Below are 25,615 nucleotides of genomic sequence, written 5' to 3'. Positions count from 1 at the left end.
GCACTGTCTGGATCACTTTTTCTTTTTATATCTAACTTATTCCCTCTTGTTCTTCTTTCTATCCTTTTCTAACACACACACACACACACACACACACACACATACACACACAAACAAACAAACAAACAAACACAACTTCCCCCATGCACTAGAACATTCTGAGCACACACACATTCAGACACGCGCTTCATATTGGGCTGCTCAGGCTGGGATGGGGGTTGGGGCAGAGTGTGAGTGTGTGTGTGTGTGTGTGTGTGTGTGTGTGTGTGTGTGTGTGTGTGTGTGTGTGTGTGTGTCAATTGTCCTGGCATGCTGCCAGTCTCTTGGTCTCTCATTACCAGTGTGTGTATCAGAGTGTGTGCCGATGTGCGTGTGTGTGTGTTGAAGTGCGCAATGGGGGCCCACCAGCGTGACGGGCGTAACCATGGCAACACCAGTTCCAGCAGGTTCCAGATGCAGTGCATCATATTTCTACAGGAAGGTGCATGCGCGTACGCACAGAAAGACACGCACACACACACACACACACTGGATTGGCAGCAGACCTGTGGTTAGCCATGCAGATTTGTTTTATCTTGATGGATCAACTCTCATTTAAACATTCATTCTTCCTTTTATTCTCCTCCATTCGAAGACGGATGGTCGGCTGCATGGATCTATCAATCATCCTACACACACAGTTTTTTTTCTACGTCAGAATTTAAAATGTGTTTTTGTTTTTTTCTGCTTGTATGTGATATTCCGAACCTGAACGATTCTCACAAAATTGTACGCCTCTTGTCCTCATTTACACTTCCCACTTCTCTCACCCATTTCTCCTTATGTGCAGCATCTCTCCATCTCATCCTGATTCCTTTTCATCTCTACACAATTGGCTGTTCTTCCCTCCTCTGAGCTCTCACTATACTGGTGTTAAAAAGACCCCTGCTGTGTCACCTTTGCTGGTTTACAACGAACCATAAAAGTTGGGATATTGTTGCCCCGTGTGTGATTTTAGATAAGATGCTAATGTTAACAGCATCTGTCGTCTCTCCCTTTTGCACACACGTCGATCCGTCACTGTGAGTACCTCTGCTGCCGACATAAAAGACACAACAACCTATTACACAGAAGTAAGAGGTGAAGTTAAGGTGCAACATTACCTCAGTGAACAGCCTTTGTAAAAGGGGCCCCTGTTTGATCCTTCTGTGTTTATAAGAAGGACAGACACATACACACACACACACACACACACACACACACACACACACACACACACCTAACCTACATTTCTCAATGAACGACTGAGCTTAAAAGGGATGGGGCCTTTATGTACAAAAAGTCGGGTTGAAAACTAAAATTTTAAAATGAATAATTATGATCAGCGACATTAGTCACTACCACGACAAACTGAAATGTCCCAGTCTCACAGAAATAAAAGCCTGATATGGTTGACAAGATGCTCCCAGCTCATTTGTAATAAAACTATCAATATTAGATAAGATTATAAATCCCTTAATCTTCTCAATATATCTATAATCAGCTCTTTTCATGTGGTCACACTGTTAATAATTTTATCAGAAGTTGCTTGGAAACTGATGAAGCCACAATCAGTGATTGAAGCTTCAATGTGCATCATCTTATATCTGAATGGAATGAAGAGGTTGTGAGGATGTCTGGGCGATCAGTTTCTACACATCCCTCACAAGAATTGGATTCCTGTTTAACAGACATATGGAGGAGAAGGAGAACCTCCTCAGACAGTCTCATGAGACTATGAAAGCTCCTGGGCTGATGACAGGAAAGTGTCACAGTCAGACTGAACGAGGAGGAGCAGGAGCAGGTCTGATTGGTCGGAGAAGGAAATGTGTGGGAGGTGTTGTGACACTGAGGCTGCAGGTCCATCTGACATCAGTGTTTATTTATAATGCTGGATATATTTTCATGAATACTGTGACAGTAAACACGTCTTTCAATCTGAGTTGACCAGAATTTAAGAACTGACCTCGCCTGCCCAACGAATCTTACCCCCCTGATACCAACTATAGTAATGAAATAATCAATGCCAGTCCCTTCAGTGTGTGTGTGTGTGTGTGTGTGTGTGTGTGTGTGTGTGTGAAACAGAGAGCTAGAGAGAGTGTGTGTGTGCTCCCCTCCCCATCTCTGTTGGATTCTGGCCAAATGGCGACTAGTTCTCATTCGAGCAGGAACAAAAGACCAGTAATGAAAGTAAGAGCGAGAGAGCGCGAGCATGCGAGCAGAGAGAGAGAGAGGGAGGGAGAGAGAGGGAGAGAGAATGACATGAGGACAGGGCTCTACAACTTTCACATCTCAGTGAGCACAGGGGACATTGTGATGAATGAGTCCAGATTAGAAATGGATAGAGAAAGAGAGAAAGAAAGAAAACAATGGAGGATGGAGGGCAAGATGAAGGTGAATTTATATATATATTTATATATAAGTTTGCTAAGTTTTAAACAAAGCCACTAAATGAGAGACGTCCATTTTTATTTTATCAGGGATACAGGGGGGCTGTTACACTTTCAAGACCATGACGCTGACATGTAGCGTGTTTTCCTCCCTCATACTTTGTCTCTGTTGTTTCCAACATCAGGAGGCTTTTTTCACTGAAATCTAAAAGGAGCATGAGTCAGGAGCAAATCAAAAGGATGTGTGATGATATTCCAAGGTCTGATTTCTGCATTGTATTCATGTATTCAGCTTTTACTGTATTGTGTATTGCATGCCCAATTTACTACTTCTGAAATAATTTAATTAACCTCTCGATCAAATTAGTTTTTAACAAATGCTCCATTTCTACAGCAGCTATTCGGACACAGAAATACACACACAGACACACTCACACACAGACACACACACACACAGACACACACACACACACACACACACACACACACACACACACACTTCCCTTTTTTCCTCCACATCTCCATATCAATGGCAGCAGGACAATCAACTAGCTCGTTCACACCAGCAGTCTGAAACACACACAGGCTGCTGGTGTGAACGCACACACACACGTACACACACACACACTCACACACACACACTGGTACTCTCTCTTGAACATACACGCACACACACTTGTGAAATCCCCAATCAGGGAATGCTGACTTTTTAAAACTTTACTGACTATATACTAACTTCATCATGATGTCGTATGATGACAAATGATTGGCTCATCTAAATAAACTCATGTCTGTAATGTGATTGGTTGCAAAAGTTTGAATACTGAGTATTTCCTATAACTGGCCCTCATCTCCATCCCCTCTGAGAGTTAATGAACCGTCACTATAGACATGCTAATTAAACAGAATGCTGCACACTCACCCCATCAGGAGTACAGCGGAATGTAGACATGTCACACACACACACACACACACACACACACACACACACACACACACACACACACACACACACACACACACACACACACACGTTATACTCATGGGGAGATCTTATTCTAATGGACAATCTGTTCCAAGTCCCAGTACACAAATGTACACACACATGCAGTGAAATGGACGACACAGAGAGGATGTTAATAAATATGTATGACTTGTACTCCTTGAGGAAAGTCTGATTCATCTTAATGCACTGAAACACAAACACAAACATGCAAGCACCTGAAGGCAGGAAGTATCTTAAGCTAATGAATTAGCTTCCATTCTGTATATTGAGCAAGTGTGAGTTTCTTCAAGTTGGTTTGATAGTGCGAAAAATACGCCTGCACCTTGAGACTTCATCATCCGCTGTGTTTATTACAAGTGTAAAACGGCCTCAGGAGTGACTCAGTAGACCTTTGCATTGCATGAATGAGAGGAGAGGAGAGGAGAGGAGAGGAGAGGAGAGGAGAGGAGAGGAGAGGAGAGGAGAGGAGGGATTTAAATCTGTTCTTAAACTCAATACGGCAACACTAGCCCTTGGCAGACTACACACACGCGCACGCACACGCACACAGTCTGAGTATCCTGAGATGCTCATTGTCATTCTGCACACAACCGTGGTCACAGACAGGGCCAGGCAGGAGTACAGACAGACGAACAGACACACAGACACACACACACACACACAGACACACACACACACACACACACACACACACACACACACACACACACACACACACACACACACACACACACACACACACACACGCTGTCATGACGCATTACAAATGCTAAATACCATTCAAGATTAAGAAATACAAAAGCACTAATTTGCATGGACACAATTGTAAGCCGCACACTCACACGCATAACACACACACACACACACACACACACACACACACACACACACACACACACACATTCCAGCACGACCAGAGAAACATCTGCCACCAACAGACTCTTTCTTTCAGAGCAAGCTTTCCTCCTGGAAGTCTATAAAACAGAAAGAGAGGGAAGAGACTGACTAACCAGTGAAAAGACACAATTTGAAAAACTAAAAATTCAGCATATTCAATTAAACAACACAAATTACTTTGGGAATATTTTAGGGTGTTGCAGAACAAGTACCTGTGTCTCCTTTCTGATATATTTCAACCTATCTGCACAATAAAAAAACAGTTTAATTAAATGAACCAGTTAATTAAACTGGTTCTACCATATCTTTCCACTAGAGGCTGTTAAACCCAAGACTGACAGAAAAAAGGATTTACTTTTCTCCACTGTGACCGACTGGAATTCCACTGAACAGCAGATTTGAAGCCACAGTCTCCTGGAGGTCAACAAGGCTCATTATCTTTTGGGAACTCTCTGGCGGCTCAGGAGTATTTTTGCTGGAGCTGACCTCTGACATCGGTCAGATGTTCACCTGTTTCCTGCTTAACCAGAAAAGGTCCAGCTAACAATTAACTACATAATATCAGGAGTTTAGACCCAAAGAAGCTCAACCATGAGCCCCAGTCCAAAGAAAGACATGGAATCCTATTTACAAAATGTGCAGCCTCTGTGGACACGTTCAAAAAGCAGCCATGATGTCTTCAAGCTTGTTTTTTTTGTTATTGATGTTTGCAAATTCCTTATCTGATTATTTTACTGTTTTATTTGAACAATTAAACCTTTGTAAAGCACTTTGTGTTAATTATAATAATAATAATAATAGAGACAAAGGAACAATAATAGCCTGGGACTCCAAGTTAATTCTGAAAAAAGTATGTTTTTAGCCAAGACTCAAGTGCAGCAGGTACCTGCTCTGTGAAATAAATAAACTTCCCCCACCAATGGCTCTAAAAACAAAAATTATTTCTATGAACATGTTTTAATACCGAGTTTGTTTCTGGATGTAATTATCACATCACAACTAAAGGACGCAGAACTTTGCGTCTGAGATCTTTGTCTGTTTTCAGAATCCGTCTCACTGGTTCATCTCAGTGCACTGCAGGCTATGATGTCACAAAAACAAAAGAAGCAAACTGTGAACATCACGATGTGGATCTGTCTGTAGTGACCTTGATATCTCCAACATGGTGAGACAGCCTGTGCTTGTAAACGCAGAATGCACTGTGATGGAGTAAATTCTGTATATATCATGTATACCATGCTTTCTCTTTGGCTGACGGGACGTTTAATTTTTACCCCTTATTTACTGCATTTCTCTTTCATTCTCATACAACATTTTGAATGTATTGAAATACTTATTCCCTCGGCATTGAATTATCAATTACGTCTGAGTTATCTCAACTGACAGAGGCTCCTTTTCTTAATTACCACATGGATGTAATGCCCACAAGCAAGTGTTTGCAGCTGCCACCGGCACCAAACAAGCCAAATCTGCATACACCAACACAAACACACAAACGAGAGAGGGAGAGCACACACAGCTCGGTCTCCATCAGGCAGCACTGGCACGGTGCCCTGAGACGTCGGCACACATCACGGGCACAAAGGAGGGAAGGAAACCCGGACGGAAGAAAGACAAAACAAAAAAGAAAATTAAAAGAAAGGGGCTAAAATGAGCACGCGAGATGACACAAAGTGCAGCGGATTGTAGGACGACCGAGAAATAAAGAAGGCAGAAAGATAAATCTGACGTACCTCGTTTCAGATCCACACCACACAGGGAGAGCAGGAGGGATGTTGCTCTTGATTGCTACAGGGTCCACTTGTCTGTCTGTCCTGCTGCCTGCCTGGATCTTGGTCTGTGTGTCTGTCTCTCTGTCTGTGTGTCTGTCTCTCTGTCTGCCTGTCTCACATTTTACAATGTGCCTTTCTCTTTGTCTTTCATATCTTAATCTGCACTTTACTTCATCGTAATTCATTTATCTGACAGTCTGTATTGGTCTGTGTCTGTCTGGCTGTTTGTTCCTGACATTTTCTACCATATACAGATATACAGTAGTCTGTCCGTCCGTCCGTCTGTCTGTCTGTCTGTCTGTCTGTCTGTTGCAGCATTCTCCATTTACAGACAGACACGCAAATACTGAAGCATGTGGCCAGACAAAAATTCTAGATACAACAGTGGCAAAGCAGTCTGAAGCTTCAGAGCAAACAAAAAGTGCAGAGGACACACAGACTGTAGGCAGCAGGGGCGCGGCGGGATGCTGGGTAGCCCATGAAGTTAATCGGCCATTTTGGAGGACATGCAGAAGTGCACACCAAACCAACAGGAGGTGGTACCTCCTCTGATTTAAACACCAGAAATGCCCGACTTTCCAAACGCTACACTGCCCATGCACCCCTCCATCAAAGGTCTGGACGCAAGCAGAAGTCGGGCAAACCTGCGCACCCGCCAGATTTCCTCTGTTCAATCCCAGCATGCCTTGGCACGGCATCGGGCGATTGCAGTCACATCGACAAAACACAGAGGAGAGACAGACAGAGAGACAGAGAGGCTGGATCTCTGCCATGTCGTCCTTGTAGCGAGTTAATGAAGCAAGAAAAGCTTGGATGCACTTCAAGCATCAACTTATACACACACAGACACACACAGCACAGACATCAGACACATTGAACACGGCTTTCATATTTATTCGAACATGTTCGCACCTCCCACACAAACAAAAAGTTGAACAGCAACCAACCTGCCTGAAAACAGACTGAGTGAAAATGTCTTTGTTTGAAGGTTCTGACGTTTTACGGCTTTTGGAAGTAAAGGAATAAAAAACCAACAAACATATATTTGTAAAGCGTGGACGTCCTTACCTGGCAGACAGGTGATGAGTGGAGGGGAGATGTTTCAGTGTCTGGCAGACAGTGAGAGATTTCGGGGGGGAGGCTGGTTGGCTGAGAAGTGAACATGGTGTCTGAAAACCAGGCTGGACGGAGAGAAAATGGAGATCGGATCAGAACGGGGAGGAACAGAGACACAGAAGAGCAGACGGTGGTAAATAGCCGGATCCTGTTGGGAGTGTTCGTCTCATTCTTCATCAGTGATAATACAAAACAAAATAATAGTGATGACATGAATGGTATCTCAAAAATAAAAAAAGTTATGGTCGTCTCCACAGTGGCGTTCAAAGTATTTGTGTGTTTGATAAAGTTCCAGTTTAATTTGATTTCCCAATATCAAGTGATTATTCAGAGGAAGAAATGCAAAAAACATGTACGTACATGTGTAGGCCACATACTCACCTCCACCAGAAACTGCTCAACTAGTTTTTCGAATATATTCCTTGATTTCATGGCTCTTGGTGAAAAAAAATCAGACGTGTTTAGAGGACTGATATTTATGAGTGTGTGTGATTTGGTGCAGATGAAAATAAAGTCAGGATTTTGTGAATTTAAATGTGGTTTCATAAGGAAACTGAATAACTTGAGTTATGTGCACAGTGACATTCTAGTCTGATATGAAATTACATCAGTGAATAACTTTTATTTGTAAATAAAAACAGTCTTAAGTCCGACTCACAGTTTGTTCTTGTCTCTGTTGTTATTCATTTAAAGCTGAAGCTTTTTCCAGGGCGCTCAAAGTCCCTTGAAACACTCATACGAGACTGTGTGGGATTCCTCCCACACACCAAAGACACCAAGGTCAGGTCAGCTGGACATTGTCCCCGATCAATCGGCCTGAAATTTTAGAAATAGTTGATAAATAAAAAATATTTCAAAGTAAAAGTTTCCTGTGCTCAGCAGCTGGTCGGTCGAGGAAAAGTACAGATGGTTTTATCTGTCACACAAATACAGCTGTCAGAGATAAAAGCAGTGGTTTCAGAGTTCTGAGTCACTTTACTGCTCAGACACTAAATCTTATATCGTCTTTATAGCATTCTTAATCCATTTATAAGGAATATAGGGAAAATCATCGAAACAGAAACAGGACACAATGTTTTATAGATGATTTTTTTTATTTCCTTCAAAACAGAAAAAACTAAACTCTCCTCTGGTAAATTATGATTTGATCCAGCAGTTATTTTTAAACATTTACAAAATGAAAAGGAAAACAAAATACAACACAGATGTTCAAATCATAAATATTCACAGTATCTCCGTGAAATTCATCACAAACTCTTTCAATAATCCTCTTTAAGTGCACTTCCATGCTCCTGCGTGAGGCAAATCAAATGACTGATTGACCTTTTTCAAGTAAAGTAAGATTTTCCTGTAACGTTGCAGGTTCAGTAGATATGAACCATAGCTGCAGGAAGTCCTGAGCAAAGCTGTGAAAATTCCTTCAACTTAAAATAATTCAAGCGGTCAAAGGTTCAACTTTTGCTTTCATTCACATTCATTTTTTTAATAATTGATATAAAGTGCTTTTCCTTTACAAATGGTTTCATTTCATCTTAGTTGGTGCATTTTAAACTTAAAAAAAAAAAAAAAAAATTAAACCAGGCACTTTTTGCACAGAGAAAGGAAAAACCTAATTCAAGATAATTTCATTTTCCTCCGTGACGATAGAGCTGAGCAGCGCTCGTCGTGGTCGTCATCCTCTCTCCGCTTGTCGTCTCCCTGTCATCCCCCTCTCCTCCACCCTCCTCCTCCCTCCCATCTTTGCTTCTCCTCAACTTCTTCTTGTGCTCCCAGTCCTCCAGCGGCTCCGGGCCAGCTTGGCTCGTCTCCATTTTCTGTTCCTTCCGTTTCTTCTTCCTCTTCCTCCGGTCATCCTTGCTGCCGTCCTGGCTCGCTGATGAGCTGCTGCTGGGCCTCTCTCCCTCCTCCAGCTCTTCCCACTTGATCCCCGCGGACAATTTGTCGTCCTCGTAGCTCCACAGAGTCCCTCTTTCTGCCTCGGCCTCTCTCTCCATTTTGTTCCTCGTCCATTCCTTCTCATCCTTGATCTCATTTCTACTTCTGTCCTGCTTTAACTTCAGACCAGGGATGCTCATTCTGGGCTGACTGGGCTTTGGGCTGGAGGACTTCGAGGGGAATAGGACGGAGGGAAACTCGGAGGAATGATGGGTCCCTGCAGGTCTGTCTTGGTGTCTGCTCCCTGATGAATCTCTGTGACTGTGGTAGTTTTTGTCTTTACGTTTTGGGTCCAGTGACGTGTCCCTTTGAGTTTTGTGTGCATGTTTATCAGGCATTTCCGCAGCTCTTCTTTCTCTGCTTCCACTGCAGGAGTGCTTCCCACCAGGATGTGAGGAGGCGGAGCTCTTCTTGTGGTCGCCTCCTTGCTGACGCTCCCTCTTCTCCATGTCCTGTGACATTGAATGCTGGGAGAAATGACTGGAGGAAGGGAGATTCTTCTGTTGGACTGAGGCAGAGCTGCTGTGCCCCCTCTCTCTCCCTCTGTCTCTCCCTCTTTCTTCCTCCCTTGTCCTCTCTTTAGATCTTTTGGTCTCTTTCTGTCTATCCCTCCCTCTCTCTCTTTCCCTCCCCTGCTCCATCTCCATCCCTCTTTCCCTCTCTCTGTCTGCACACCAGGTGCCGTCACTCGTGTCTTTGCCAGCAGAGGGAGCCAGACTCCTGTCTAAGCTTCTCTCTTGCTCCTCGTCCTTTCCTTTCTCTCTGTCCCTGTCTTTCTTTGTGTCCACTGACCTCTGCCTCTTCTGTTCATTCTGTCCCTCTGTCTCCCTGTCGGTTGGTGTCACTTCATTCTCCACTTCCTCTCCAGACTCTTCCTTCTTCCATTTGGAGCCAGGGACCTGAGACAGACAGGTAAAATGTCACTCAGAGGGTTTTGCATGAATATCTACATCTTTTTGATTTATTACACAGAGCATTAAAGCAGCTACACTAGTCACACGGGTTAGGGTCAAACAGGAATCATGACATGATTCCCACAGCTCTTTGATCGCTCATGGACGTACCTGTATGAGTGCGAGCTGATCCTCCGTCTCGACAGCTCTGTCATGGATGAATTCCTCCAGAGTTTTAACCATTGTCAACTTCTCCTGACAGTCCCCACAACTGCTGCGTTAAAAACACACACACACACACACACACACACACACACACACACACACACACACACACACACACACACACACACACACACACACACACACACACACACAGTCAGTCATTATCCCTTCATCTATAAGTGAGCAGTGAGATGAAGCTGCAGGATTTGACAGAATTAAAGCAGAAACATTCTGACCTGTCGTCATCCATCATGTTGGAGTTCGGTCTGTCATGGTGGCTCTCGTTGCTGCTCCTCTGTGACTTGAACTTCATCTCGCCTCCTTCTTCTTTCCTCATCTTCACTCCCTCCATCGGAGCCTCAGGCAGGTTTCCTCTGTTTTCCTCGCACCTGCCTTCTCCCTCTGTCCTCTCCTTCTCAGAATTTTGGACAAACTCTTCCATCTCTTCTTGCCATCGACTTTCTTTCCTTACTCTCTCTTCTTTCTCCTCTTTTCCAGTCATGCTCCTCCTCTCATCTCTTTCCTCCATCTGATTTGTACCTTCCTTCTCCTCCTTGGCTCCTCTGGGGGCACAATGCCACAAATCAATGTCCTCATCTTTCTTTTCTCTAACATTTTCTTCCTCTCCTGCGATGGTAACCCACATCCCTCTCTTGTCATTTCTGATGGTGTCTTTCTCCCATAACTGCCGTGGCTCTCCTTCATCAGGTTTGATTTTTTCTTCCTTTTCTCTGCTCGGCTCTTTCTTTTCATTGACTTCAACTTCAGTGTCTCCTCTGTTTAACTTGTTCTCTCCATCACCCGTCTTCTGCATTTCATCCTCAGATTGTCCTATGATGCTCTCCTGTTTTTCAGTTTTCTCCTCTTTCCTTTTCCCGTCCAAGTTGATGTTGATGCTTATTTTCTTCTGAGGCTTCACTGTTATTCTTCCCTCCCAGATGTCTTTCTCTCGCAGAGGCCACGGCTTACTCTCTTTTTTCTGCTCAATGTTTTGCTTCCTTTTGTCAAACAGATTGGGGGATTCATCTTTGCAGGCTTCTTTTTTCTCTGGACTCTCTCCTTTTCTTTTTCTGTTCTTCTCTGAGCTTAAGTCAGGAGCTTTTCTGCCTCCGGGATTTCTGTATCTGTCTGAATCCACCCTATCTGCCCCTTTGCTGGACTTTATTTTGTGCCGTCTCTCCACATCTTGCCTTGAGTCCGAATCTTTGCCTTTTCTCCGCTCTTTCTTTTCTTCTAAATCCCCTTTTCCTCTGCTTCTTACAAAACCCTTATCCAAAGATTTATCTGGCTTCAAAGTAGATTGAAAGGTTGCTTCATCCTTTACTAAGGGGCCATCTTTGCAGGCATGCGGTCCAGTGTCGTGCCCCCTCTCATCCTTTCTGTTGTCATCTGTTGAATCTGCAGCTGCAGGGGATGATGACTCCTCTTCTTTCCCTCCGTTGTGTTTTTGTGTCTTCCTTTGCTTATACTTTATGGGGCTGAGGCCCTCCTCATCTCTAATGATCACCTGCTTGTCGTCCTTACTTATATCTTGCAGTTCCATCTCCTTACTGCCCTTTGTAAAAGTGATCGGCAGGTGGTCAACCTTCTGTTGTTGACATGCCTTCAGCTCAGCCCTGTCCTCGGATGGCGTGGAGCGACTATCGCTGGACGACTGAGAGGGAGGTGAGCGGATGTTGTTGGATGTATGAGACGGAGGGGAGCGACTGTCACTAGATGACTGAGATGCAGTGGAGTGGCTGTCACTTGAAGAATGAGACGGAGGGGAGCGGCTGTCACTGGAGGACTGTGATGGAGGGGAGCGGCCGTGCGTCCTGGCAGTGTTTCTGTAGCGAGGGTCCAAGTTGGCATGTGAGTGATATTTGCTTCCTTCCCACTGAGGAGGAGGAGGAAGATTGATGAAGGGAAGAGGCAGCTGGTGGAAGGGGCCGACGTAGCTGCTGAAATATTTCTCACACCACTCTTTGTACTCTTTCTTCCACTGTAGGTAGCGCTCTGTTTCCAGCTCCAGACCGCTTCTTCGATTTGAATCATGAGCGTAGTGGGAGCTGGTCGAACTCGCCCCAGAGCCACCAGCTTCCCAACCTGAGCGTTCTCCTCGCCTCGCAGAACCGTAACTGCTCGAAGCAGACTTCTTGGTGTGGTGGCGGCTGTGCTGGCGGTTTTTCCGGTGCTCTGACGGTGACTTGGACCTGGGATTGTGACCAACATGAGGTGAAGATGACGAGGACGGTGTAGGGGAGCGTCTGTAACCATAACTGTACGAGGGGTTAGAGCGGGTGTGGAGATCTCTGTGTCGGGAGTAAGGTGAGCGAGGTCTGGAAAATAAACCCCCCCCAATACGATTAGATTCAAATCATTGTAAAAAAATATACACATTTTTTTAAATTCTTTTTAAATAAAGTGAACAAAATACCTTGATCTGCCTTGGGATCGGGATCGTGAGCGGGATCTGGACTTGCTTGAAGAGTAGGAGCGAGAAGTTTTGGTCTTAGACGACTTTGAATGAGAGCGAGAAGAGGAGTGGCTGTGGGTGGATCCTCTGTGAGGCGACCTGAGTGACGAAAGAAAGGGAATACACATGTAAAAAAATCTAATGTCAGTACATTGTCCTCAGTTAATGAACTTCATATCACATCCCTGCTACATTCAAAGTAAATCCTGAGCTGAACTGGATTTCAGAGACCTACACTGGAATAATAATAATAAAAAAAACAACAATCACATAGTATAATATTAAAATTAGTAACTGATTTTAAATAGGTAACTTCTGATCATTTGTGACCTGCTTTGAGAGAGTTCACTTGAAACCCTCAGTAATGTGATTTAAAACTTATTTTGTAGTTATTTTACATTTCATGACTTCACTAAATAAAAAAATTCACTATCTGCCACAATATTAAAACCAAATTGTTTCTTTTAAAACTAAAACTATATTTTTCGATTCAAATACACATAACAAATATTTTTTAATCAATTGCAACCAAAGTATAAACTGAGCCGATACAATGCATTTGATGGAAATAATATTTAATGTTGTTGATGTGGAATTAATGCAAACACACTGTTCCTTAAGATTTATTTTAAATGACTTTAACATTCCTTTTATCACCTGGAATTTAAACTATTTAAAAAGGAAGAACCAACTGGCAAAGTCATCCTCCTTACAATTAAATACAGATACCCTTTCATGCATGTGACTGTTTTGTTGGTTGATTGTTCAGTATACCTTTCCTTCTCTCTCTGATGCCTGTACCACTCCTTGGGGACGAGGGCGGGGATAGAGGAGGTAGTGGAGCAGAGGGAAGGGAGTGGGGCACCCTGGGGGCACGGGAGTGTCCAGATGGGCGTCGTAGGTGGAGGGTACCCAGGAGGGTAACTGCTGTGAGACTGATGAGCCGAGAGGAACGTATGAAAAAGGGGGGAGGGAAAGAGAGGTGGTGGAGGAGTCGCTGTATATGCAGAGGAGGGGGAGGACGTAGGCTGCTGGGATTCAGACCAGCCTCCAGTGGGACAACCTGACGAGGGAAAGGATCTGTGGGGAAGGTAGAGGGAGAATAGATCAATCCTGAGACAATGGGTAGAGTCACGTACACACCTAAACAAACAAACAGTTCACTAACCTGCCCCAGCAGGGTGGTGGTGCTGCTGGACCTTTAGAGGCAAAGAAAAATGGTTTTGTGTTGAGATGTTACTGCAGTTAAAGCACAATAATTCATCCATACTGTGTTTTTGAATTAAAAGGACAAAAATATATGAAATAATGAGCATAAGGGACAGGAAACAGAAACAAAGCCTCTAAATGAGTTTGGCAGGAGAAACTAAAGCAGCTTTAGTCACTCACCTAATGGGGACTGCTGTTGTTCCACACTGACTGTCTGAGGCGGCTCTGCCACAGCTGTGTGTTCAACCTGAACAGACACAAACACCACAGGTTTCATACTGAGTCTTTTCTTCACAGGAATTGTCAATCGATTTCTCAGAGTTTACGATGTATGACTCAGGATCGACGAGCTCTCTGTATCAAACCAGGAGACCTTTGATTACTGTTGTTTGTCCTCACCAATGTTATCAGCTGTGATGGAGCAGCGGGATCTTTGTCTGACACCAGGACAGAAGGAGGCGCGGCAGCGGCAGCTGAGTCGTCCTGTGTCTCTCCTTCAGCCTCCCTGAATGAACAACAGATATATTATTAGCCATATTGGACTGCACCAAATGTTCTACCTCTGTGGGTATTTGTTTGTGGTTAATGAGCTGGTGCTTGGTCAAGAGGATCTATCTCTGACAGACATGCTGCTGAAGTCATTATCAGTTTAAGAAGATAACATTCTAGCAAACTTTGGCTTTTAGTTTCTTCTTTCCAGTGTTGTCAAACAGGTTTCTTCACTCATGATAAATACTTAAGATTATGATCTGTGTTCACGGAGCAGTGGATGGAGGGTGACTGGATCTAAGTGGGATTTTAGGGGCCATTATTAGAATCTGTGGTTATTTACCTAATTCTGCTTGAGAGGAGCTTTAAATCTTCTCTTGATATGAGCCAGTTCTCAGTGTCATTTATCATCATGCATGTGCTTCTGTGTTAAAATACTTGTCAGGTGTCTCCAAGCAGCTTTGCTCAGTCTGGAGGGAAGTGGGAAGCTTGTTGCAAGGAGACGTCGGGCCTGTTGCAGCAGGAGGATTTCCAGAAAGTGGCAGTGTGTCTTCAACCTCTGGGCTGTGCAGGGGAGAGTCCTGAAGAGGGAGGAGGACAAGAGATTATAGCACAGAGAGAATAATATAATATTTTAAAAATTGATCGAATATCTAGATGTGACAATATAGAGTACACATACACAGTACTTTCTGTCAGTTTAAATACTGCAAATGCTGTTTAACAACTCTTGTTTCCCAGTTCTCAAAGTTTTTATACAGCATTTGCAGTATTTAACCTGACAGAAAGTACTGTGTACATGTACTCTATATTGTGACAATGAAACAGTAATTGCTCCTCTTGCTTCTGAGTCCCACAGACACAGGACTATTTTCATCTGTGCCTCCCAGATGAAACACATCATTAAGAGATTTACCTGCTGGCTGCACGTCGGCTGCTGAGGCAGCTGAGGCTGGCTCTGCACAGGAGGAGGGGGTGGTGTGGGGACAGGGCTCGGTGTGGGGGTGGGATTTTGGGAGGTGCCACATATTATTGACGGATTTTTGCTGAAGCCTCGCTCTTTCTTGAAATTGTTAACAGCCTGTTCGAGGAAGAAAGAGACAGTCCACTTAATCCTGTCGCAATATTTCTTTCCATCACATTCAATCAAAATGATCAAATCAACAGATAATCATTTACACAAATATTTAATTGTTGGAGTTTTCCTCTATTCCTATTTCATATTCATCTGTTAATTCACCTGTCGGAGAAATTTATTGGCGATCAGGGTATCAGGGGAGACATCTGATTGGCTACAAGTGGGGCAGACATGTTCCTCTGAATCCAGCAGGGTGGTGCGAATACCTGAGAGAGAAGGAGTTGAAATTATGACACCCCCGCTCCGTCACATCCCATCTTACTGTCATGGCCTTGAGCCGGTCATGATAAAATATGAACTGGATATATTTAAATCTATTTGTTAGACATACTGTATTTGTTTGGAGTCATTGTTAAAAAAACTTTTTTTTTTGATGAAAAATAAGACACATTTTCTTTCATTTACTTCCTGATATGATTCATATATTTAAACATTCAGAATGTTCAAGTGCTAGAGCAGTAACCTATACACCAATCTTTCTTGTGTGTGTGTGTGTGTTTGTTTCTATGTGTGTGTAGCAGTTGCTCACAGTCGTCACAGTAGCTGTTTCCACAGCAGGGTATAACCACAGCATCACTCAACAGGTCATGACAGATCAGACAGAGGAGTTCATCAGGTACAGGATCCTCCACGACTTCTGACTTCGGTTTTTCCTCTGGAAAAAATGGAGGCTTCTCCTTCTTCCCAATGGCGTACGCCTCTCTACAGACAGACAGACACAGTCCACACACACCATGAGCTCACATTTTCTTTTTATGTGTTTACAAGACGTTTTAAATCAGACAGACCTGAGCAGGATAAGGTTATGTTTCTGATAAGCACAAACACTGGATGCTGGAATTGAACCTGTGACATTTCCTATGAATGTCAGCCTTGACAACTGTGCCAGTGAAGATTTTATCTTTCAGGCCATTAGATTGGTTCAATTATTATTTTATAACAATGCACACCAACACACACATACACACTTGTGCAGACTCACGCGTCTATGGCAGGAATGGCGTAACGTCCGCAGTTGGTCAGCATGGCTCCTTTTACGCTGGGATCATCCACCTCAACCATGAAGGACCGGGGGATGCCTGAGCTCTTCTTTATTCTCAGTGGGGCCTCGAAATTTTTATCTTGCTGTCAAGCATGCACACAACTACATTTAATGCCAGGGAATACAGACTCTAATCAAACCGATTAACATTTTTTTGAAATTGCAAAAGAACCTGGAGATACCGCGGACTCTGCTCTTACCCCACTGGTGGGACAGTTCCTGATGTGGTGTCCAGTGTTTCCACAGCGATAACAAGTGTAGTTTGCAGGAAGAACTGTACCAAACTTCTTGCTGTAGCTAGAGAGGGAAAGAGAGAGAATGAGAGGAGGATAGATGAAGAGAGAAAATGCAGGGGGGTAAATGGAGAGTGGGATGTAGGTGGAACAGAGTGATGAGAGACAGTGACACATCAGAACATGGAGGAATTGAATTTAACAAACAGGTGGATCGAGACACGGAGGAGAGAGAAATGGGAGAGGGAGTAGATTTGAAAACAGAGAGACTCACTTCATGGAATCGTAGGCGGACTGATTTTGCAAAACTTTGATCTTATCCTCCTCTGACACATCTGCGTCAGCCAGGTTTGTCATCTGCATGCAAACACGTGAATGAATGAGGGCAGCAGACACAAGGACGGCAGGTCAAACAGGAGGTGTAGTGTTTAATCACAGGAGAGAGAGAGAGAGAGAAGGAATACCTTGGAGAAAAAGTGCAAGGTACTGGAGGAAGTCTGGGCGTCCATCTGTTAGAATTAAACAAAATCAGTTTCACTTATGAAGCCTTGAGGTTACACGACTTGGGCAAAGGCTGAGCTCTTTGCTCCTTTACATTATCAAAGAAATGTTCCATATCAAGAGCATTTGTAAACCTTCACCCCATACCTTTGGTGATTTGCATGAAAGCAAGCACTCAGTTGTGTATAAATAACTAATTCTCTGACACACTCCCTCCTCTGTGCAAAATATGGTAAATACAAAGAACCACAAACACAAAGCCTATACCAGCTAAATATAAAACGACCGATTAAACACTGGTCGCATGTTTGCATGGCCAACATTTTGCTCAAAGCACCGCTGTGTCCAATAAGCTCTGGTCTTGCTTCATTGTTTTTGCAAACAAATAACACTGAGCTGACTCTCAAAAATAATTCCAGTGCATACAAAGGCTGCGCTACTCATGTGAGTTATCCTAGGTTACATACATACAAAGAACATTAGGAAAATATGTCATATAAAATATAAAAATCATATCTAAGCAAAAATAACTTACTGATTAAGTCCTTCCAATGTATCAACTATAAAATATTTAACCTCAGCCAGTCGTGGAATAGAATTGTGCTATATTGTGGGTCAGCACATTGATTGAGTAAATTTATTCTTAACTAAATTAAGATCAGGACACGTGTTGCTGTTTTGTCTATATATTGTATTTTTTATTATATCTCTGTTTAGATTGCATCCGCTGCAAAGGATAAATGTTGAACCAAGATTTTAACCATTGATGAGAAATGTGAAATGATGAGACAGGCCGATGTCTCACGAGTGTGTTATCTGAGGTGAGATATAGACTGTGGTTGTGTAAAGGTGACATTTTTGTCCAGTCAAGTCAAACACATAATCAATACAGAAGACAGATTCATACAAACGACTTTATTGGTGGAAAAAAATTAAAAATCACACACACACACAAAGGTTTGAGTTGTCCAACCCACTCAAAGTGCTAAGAAGAACGGCAGAGACTTCTCCTACTGAGAAACTAGAAAGAAAATAAGGTCAGGTCAGTAATAACACTAATTCAAACTGCAGCAAAGAACAGATTTGAGATGTGTTTGAGTTAGTTTACAGGCTCAGAGGCCTTGTTCATACCTGGTGTTTAAATGCATCTTGGGTAATCACAAGTGGATCGCTCGGAGTACGTCAGTTAACGCCTATGGCATTAGAATGCGCCTCCGTAATTTAACAAAAGATAAGTGAGCAGGTTGCAGCAGCTCATGGACGATGACAGTGAGTGGAGACCGTCAGCAGAGCCTCCATCATAAAACAACAGATGGGTTTATCAGCTGTGAAAAGCTGGCCCTGCACGATAAAGTCTGACCCACCCGAGCAGCTCCCACCCCCCCACACACAGATACTGAACGATCTTCAACGATGAACTCTTAACTGGGGACACAGCAGCTTGTTGAATTAACAGCTGAGAGCCGTAGTTACAGAGAATACATGATGTTGTTCCTTTTGCCTTTAAGCAGATTGCAGATAAATGCAGATACTACTTTTTAACTTTTCAGTTAGTGTCCCCATTAAATGTGACTTATAAGAGCAGCAGTTTGCTATATGTAGAAGAGTTTGCTGTATAGAATGTAGAGAATTTAAAAAGGTCTTTATTTTCATGTTTGGCAACAGCCAGATGCAGTTTCGACAGATACTCAAGCCCAGTTATTCTGCTGTATTAACCATGTATGTGCTGAGCTGTGCTGTGAATGTGTTAAGTGGGATTTAGTTTGGGTACGTACTGCTTTGACGACTTCATAGGCGTGTTGAAGCTGGGTGACTGAACGGTCGCTGAAATGCAAGAAGAAATCATTTTCAAACCACAGTCAGCAGTTTAAAGTAAAGTAAAAAATACACAAAGTATAAAACACAAACGTGAAGTCCATCTTTAGAGATTAACCAGTTCATTTCAATGTGAATGTATGTGGATGTGAAAGCCTTTTAAACAGCTCATCGTAAAGGCTTTCTTGAAAGCACATTGACTGTCAGGCAGCCTGTGCAGGTGCAGAGCTGGTTTGCAGCATTAAATCTTTCAGGCAGTGTTACACCCGTGTGCATGGTGCTGACGGGGCTAATTACATGACCACCAGCCTGTTTCAGCAAGGTCTTTTCCTTCTTCCAATGAATAAAACCCACATCATTGCTGGCTCTCCAGGCTAATCCAGAGTTATATCTGGGTAATCCTTGTGTACATCACTGTGGAGTCAATATTTTCCCCCCAAGCATAATTCATGTTTTATTCATAAGGGAAATGTTACACAAAACCCTGTTTAATCGACTGTTGTCTATTAACTGAAACAGGCCTCTGTGTGGATTCAGCGTGATGTGGAAAGTCTGGAAAAAAAAAATCCCCCACCTGCAAACACATGAAGCTGCTCAAAATACTCCCAGTAAACAAGGTGGACCCTTCCTAATTTATCCATAATTCTCTGGAGTTTGTCTTTGACATGTGAAAAAGGCAGCAGGAGAATGTTTGGGCCATACACATTCACAACTACAGGAAAATGTCCGCTGCAGTTTTTGTTGACGGCACAGCCCTGAACGAAATCTCTCAGTTCTCATCATCTCTCCAACTTCGTCTCCATCCTCTACGTATATGACATCTCTTTTTCATACTGAGATATTTGTACATTTTTCAGTTTCGCATATTTTGCATGTTCGAAACGTCATCAACCTGCCCACTCACTCACTGTGAATTCTCCTCCTTCTCGTGTGCTCACTCAAGATGTTTTACTAAGGGGCTAGCAAGAAATGTTTGGAACAACTGACTTGGACATTTGGGTTCTCAAATGCAGGAACATTTCAGAATAATGTCTCGAGTTTAGCACATGACTGAAAGCAGCATCAGTGAATCATATATAATCATATCTATCTACAGTCTCTATAATTTATATAGATAGCAACAATAATACTAGCGCAGTAATGTCAGCTACAGCAAGAGTCAAACCCCAGAGAACACTTACATGTTGTGGGTCTTGCTGCCTGAGCTGGACTTGCCTCCGCTGATGGGGATTCTCCGCACAATGACAGAGCAACCTTTGGGGATGAGACCCTCATCGTCGGTGTACTCTGGACGGGAGAGATTGTGAGAGTGAGGGTTGAGTGAGCTGACTTCATATTCATGTTTACAGTCTGGTTAATTATGTCAACACAGATTCACAATGAATCAGCAATTGTGAACCAACTATAATCACACCCTGCAGTGGTGCATGATGCAGCACTGACTCACATCTGATGAAACGAACCTGGAGACTGTGACTCCTTTAACCCTTCTACCACCTTCCTCTGCTGTAGGGCTGGGCAATAAAACAATATCAACAATTATCACAATATAATTGTAATCGATAGCAATATAGGAAAAAAATCCAGTGAATATAAATCTATATATTGTTAATGCATTGAGTAGGCACACTGAGGAGGTATCACACAAATATTCTCACTCAATGTCATTCTCTGTCTATAAAGAAGAGTTTAAAAACACAACCTTCAATCAGGAGCAAAAACTTGTATTTAAAATAACAAAAAAAAAAAAATTATCACAATAAATGTCAAGATTTATCAGGATTTATCAATTAATACTGATATGAAAATTAGATTTTTGGCCAAACAGCCCTACTCTGTTGTCTTGGTTGGTGTTTTGCCTTATGAGACAGATGTGTGTGTCTGCAGACCCTTATTCGCAAGGAGTTGTGTGTGCATCTGTGTTAGTTCACACACTGTTGGTGTGTTATTGTTCACATTACTCAGAATTATGAGAGGTTGCAGAGCTTATCTGCAGGATAATGACACACACTAAGATGATAGTTATCATGGGTGATTACCTCCAGCAAGCAGGTTATGTTTGGTTCTGTTTGCTTGTGTGTTATTTAGCAGCATTACAAAAAAACTTACTGGATGGATTACCATGAAATTAAACTTCTTGAAAGAACTCACTGAATTGTGGTGCACATCTAGGTCACATTTAGGAAACTGCTGCGGTTATAGATTTTTAAGATTTTACTGCTGACTTTTATGGCCCTTTCCGGACTTTCATTTGCAGAATTTCAGACACTGTATTTGCCCTGATGTGGGCTGAGCTCCTCTGCTTACAGTCCAACTCACCATTCCACTGTTCCACAGCTGAGGACAAAGGGTGACTGGGCATTTTCTGTCAGGGCTCCCACTCTTTATCCTCTTTTGAATCTCTCTTAAAGAAACATTTTAACAGCTGTGCCTTCCCTCTTTCTGACCGTGCCGACTATTTCACTCCTTTTATGATGTTTAACGCTGCCTTGAGTCACCTCTTTACTCATCTGTAACATTTCAATTTGTGCTCTAATGCTGCATGGTCTTCAAATTGCTTTTTAAAACTGTTTCCTGTTGTCTGCCTTGAATGATTCGTTTTAAACCTGTGAAACACCTTGTGACTGTGTTTTGAAAGGTGCAACATGCACAACGTTTATTATTATGACCAGTGAATTTAGTTGCTGGAGGAATGAGCTCGACTCTACTGACTCCATTTAACATATCTGATCTACATTTGAGTTTGTTTTACCTACACGACAGAGGAGGATGGTTTCCTGTGTCGATTAGTGTGTGTGTTTGAACTGCTCATGACTTAACATTTTCTATTTTTACCTCCGAGGACTTTTACATGCCTGACTTACATGCCTGGCACACACACGCACACACACACACACACACACACACACTACAGAGTAAACGCAGCAGGAATGTGTCCCCATTCATTTGGAGCTTTTGTCCTGGTTGGACTCGTCTGGATCTCTTCAAACTGAATGAGGTGACGCAGTAACAACCCCCCCCCCGGACAGCTGTCAAATCTGGACCACGTGTTTCTCTGTCTTCCAAAGTTCAACCTGCCACGGACACACAAACACACAAACACACACGTCGTGTACACGTCGTGTTACCTTGCTTGCTCTGAGCGTTGGTGATCTGCAGGTCGCAGTCCCCGGACCTCAGCCTCTCCCGGCACATGATCTGCTTCTTCAGGTCCCTGAGCGTGATGTGCGGCCCGTCGAACACCGCCGTGTCGTAGCTGAGTTTGGAGGAGAACTTGTAATGAACATGAGTCATGGTGACACTGAGGAGAAAAAAGAATAAATAAACCACCTCTCCTCTCAAGTGCCAGAGAAACCAACAGCTGACAGTTTCCCTGCACTCGCTACGTTAAGTTAAAGTTAGCTAGCTGCTGTTAGCTGCTGTTAGCTGCGTCCCGGCGGCGGCGGCGGCGTCACCGCTGCTATCGAGCTAATTTGCCGTTAATTAACAAGTGTTAACGGGGATGACAGCTCCCGGTGTTCGGCGGAGCAGCAGCGCGGACTCGAGTGGAAGCTTTTGTCAGTGGCTAGGCGTCAGCTCCAGGCGGAACTTGAGTTTGATTTCCCCCGCTAACGCCGCTCGCAGCCCGGAGAGAAGTGACAGAAACCACCAGCTGTTTCCACCGGGGACGGCTCGTCAGCACTGTGCGCACCGGCTCGTGCTGCGTTCATGTCAACCCGCGCACCGCAGCACCCAGCTTTCACTGACTCCGTGTCCAATGATAATGATGATAATAACAACGATTATTGTAACAATAATAATGATAATAATAATAATTACAACAAACACAAGTTTTACACAATGTGGAAACTAACATGTTTAAACCAAGCACACTGAAACTAGTGCAATTGAAGGTGTCAAAAGTACGAAGTTTCGCCTGACACGTGAAGGCAACATGTGGTGTCAGCGCTCAGGGCCGTGCACCTGTTTGTGTTCAGGGTCCCACAGACCGGATGGGGGGGGGGGGGGGGTCTGAGAAAACCAAATTTTACACCTGCTCCACATTAAACAATCACTTTCACCAGCTCTGTTGGAGATATATTCTCTTAATGCCGTTAATTAACAAGTGTTAACGGGGATGACAACTCTAATATTCTCTTATCGTTGTTGATCATTTTTACTTGGTTGAGTTTCTGCAAATCGGCTTTCAACCATCGACCGTAGAAGAATCGCATGGTTTTTTAAATCATGATATTCATGAAGCTACAAACTCCATTGAATTTTCATCTGGCCCGGAACTTAATGTAATTGCTGACCTCAGGTCTGTTAGTGCACCACCTAAATTATCCACTAGAGGGAGACAAAGCACTATGTATGATGTTATTGGTGGTGTTGAATTGCTCTGCAGGGTGCAGTCAGTCTTAGAGATTTGTATTGTGACACACTTGGGGTCATTGCTAAAGTTTAGTTATTCGTTAGTTCAATTACAGTTTATTTTGGTTTGGACGATATGAAACATAATCTATTGATATTAGTGAGTAGACCACACTACTGGCAAATATGAAAGGAACAATCAAAGGAATTATTTGACATGGAGGAGTGAGGGTGGTATCGATATTTTTCTTAGCAAGAAAGTGAAAAAGCTGATTTCTCATTTGGTCAAACTGTTCATTATTTAACACGTTATTTGAGTTGAATGCCTGTGTGTCTCTTCACCCACAGCAACGGCAATGATGTAAAATGTAAATCACGAAGAGAAGGAGACAAGAAGTGAGGAAACCGAGCGAGCAAGGAGCTTAGGAAGCAGAGATCTTCTCTGACATCATCGCCACAGGTTGGTGGTGATGATGTCATCGCACGCACATGGATATCACAGCGAAGCTTGTGGTTTACAGAGGAAAGCAAGCTGATTGGTTGGATTCAGATAAATGGAGGGACAGAACAGAGAGATGAGAGAGGAGTGTTTGAGGATGTGTTTTGCGCTCGCTCTTCTCTCTTCATCAGCCTCTCGCTCTGTTTCTTCCTCTCCTGCCTGCTCCACTCAGAGGAGGGATTTGCCCTATCTTCCCTGGCTTAGCTCACCATTGTGAAAGCAGTGGGAGGATGGAGGGATGCAGAAGGAGGGAGAGGGAGAGAGGATGAAAGGCAAACAGCTGCTGCCTTTAAACTGATGTTCTTCTTATCGTGATATGATACAGGACATGTTTGGTGACTCATCCATCAAAGAGCTGCTGGGAAACAATTATATTCTCACATCCTGGCGTATGATGCGTTCAAGCGGGAGGATGTTGTAGTGTTTGTGTGTTTGACTGTTGAGGCTCATCTCTGCCAGTGAGAGGAAATCATAGATGAGTTTCCTCCGGCTACTCCAGCTTCCTCCCACAGTCCAAAGACATGCAGCTTAGGTTAATTGGTGGCTCTGAATTGCTGGTGCGAATGTGAACATGAATGGTTGTGATAGACTGTCGACCTGTCCGCAGTGTAGCCCCCCCCCCTCCCAGTGTCAGCTGGGATTGGACTGGCGCCTGCCATGATGCCTCAAAGGATCAAATTGATGGATAAATGAGTATTTTTATTTCTAGCTTTCCCAATTTTTCAGCGTTTGTCTTTTCCAGACACAAATGGTCCTTTAACAGCTGCATACAAGATCTCACAACATGTACAATAATGAATCTACTCCGTAAACAATTTGTTTGTATTACAAGAGCAGATTCCCTCGAAAACAGAACTTTTCTTTTTATTACTCCCTGACTAACTACTGAGCTGACTTATTAGCAAAGGGACTATAGTAAACAGATAAATCAACGAGTAACTGATTAATGTGACTTCCTCTACAGCAGCTATCTGATTATTAATTTGAAACAGTTTGGACCCTGGCTTCACTTTTAGGAAGCTGTCGTCTCGTCCATCTTTATTTACCTCTATAGTTCTGTGGATGTTTTTTAACAGGAGCTTCTTTAGTGTCTCTGTTCATTGGAAGGAAAAATTCCCACCTACCGTCAGCATTGAGTTTAGTAAAGAAACTGGTTTGGTTTTGGTTTTTAATGTTTCACAATTGTCCATCATAAATTGCACCTTTAATAAAGTCTGTATTGACTGAGGTTGAATTCAACCTTTTCTAAAAACATATTCAATTTCCAGTGAAATAAAACCAAGAGAAGAAACAGATCCTCACATACGACCGGATTCAAACTGTGGATATTTGGTAGTTTTACACTATAAATTGGTTGTTCAGTTTTCAGTTGATTAATTTTGTAATTGTTTCAGCGCCACGTTTGCTCATCTGCGTTTTCATTATCTCCTCGGCAGCACTAGCTCGTGATGTTGATGTCAGTGTGGGTGGAAGAAGAAAACTGAGAGAAAACAAACTGTTAAGACCAAACTGATCAATGGATGACTGACTCTTTAATTCTTCATCCCTCCTTCTCTCATCCTCTGTCACCTTTGACTTTTCTTTCTTTATTCTGACATCACTCTCTCTCTCTCCTGATCATTCCTCTTA

General features: G+C 43.1%; 2 protein-coding genes across 3 annotated transcripts in view; both read right to left on the bottom strand.

Moving 5' to 3' along the window:
- LOC109639515 (trinucleotide repeat containing adaptor 6A) overlaps positions 1–7,248 on the bottom strand; it is a 43,078-nt gene extending 35,830 nt beyond the window's left edge. Inside the window, exon 1 of the mRNA XM_069525602.1 lies at positions 7,152–7,248. The gene's annotated coding sequence lies outside the window, so the exon portion shown is untranslated. The remainder of the gene's footprint in view (positions 1–7,151) is intronic.
- A 1,026-nt stretch (positions 7,249–8,274) lies between these two features.
- Positions 8,275–22,832, bottom strand: LOC109639518 (E3 ubiquitin-protein ligase RBBP6-like). 2 transcript variants are annotated; one of them, XM_020103019.2, is made up of 19 exons: positions 22,263–22,832; positions 20,316–20,421; positions 19,095–19,143; positions 17,283–17,327; positions 17,093–17,175; positions 16,786–16,882; positions 16,526–16,668; positions 16,073–16,245; positions 15,646–15,749; positions 15,322–15,486; positions 14,844–14,986; positions 14,316–14,421; positions 14,097–14,163; positions 13,876–13,906; positions 13,482–13,787; positions 12,669–12,806; positions 10,489–12,570; positions 10,199–10,301; positions 8,275–10,033 (listed from the first exon to the last, which is right to left on the bottom strand). In XM_020103019.2, exons 1-19 carry the CDS (start codon positions 22,426–22,428, stop codon positions 8,825–8,827), a joined length of 5,316 nt encoding a protein of 1,771 aa, XP_019958578.2. In that variant the 5' UTR covers positions 22,429–22,832; the 3' UTR covers positions 8,275–8,824. The 2 variants fall into 2 exon arrangements, with proteins under 2 accessions (XP_019958578.2, XP_019958579.2); XM_020103020.2 differs by having other exon boundaries at positions 10,199–10,298.
- Positions 22,833–25,615: the final 2,783 nt, after the last annotated feature.

This window comes from Paralichthys olivaceus, chromosome 5 (assembly GCF_024713975.1).
Source record: "Paralichthys olivaceus isolate ysfri-2021 chromosome 5, ASM2471397v2, whole genome shotgun sequence".
NCBI classification, from domain to species: Eukaryota; Metazoa; Chordata; class Actinopteri; order Pleuronectiformes; family Paralichthyidae; genus Paralichthys; species Paralichthys olivaceus.
Note: the sequence above shows the minus strand (reverse complement) of the source record. Positions and strands in the feature narration are given on the sequence as shown.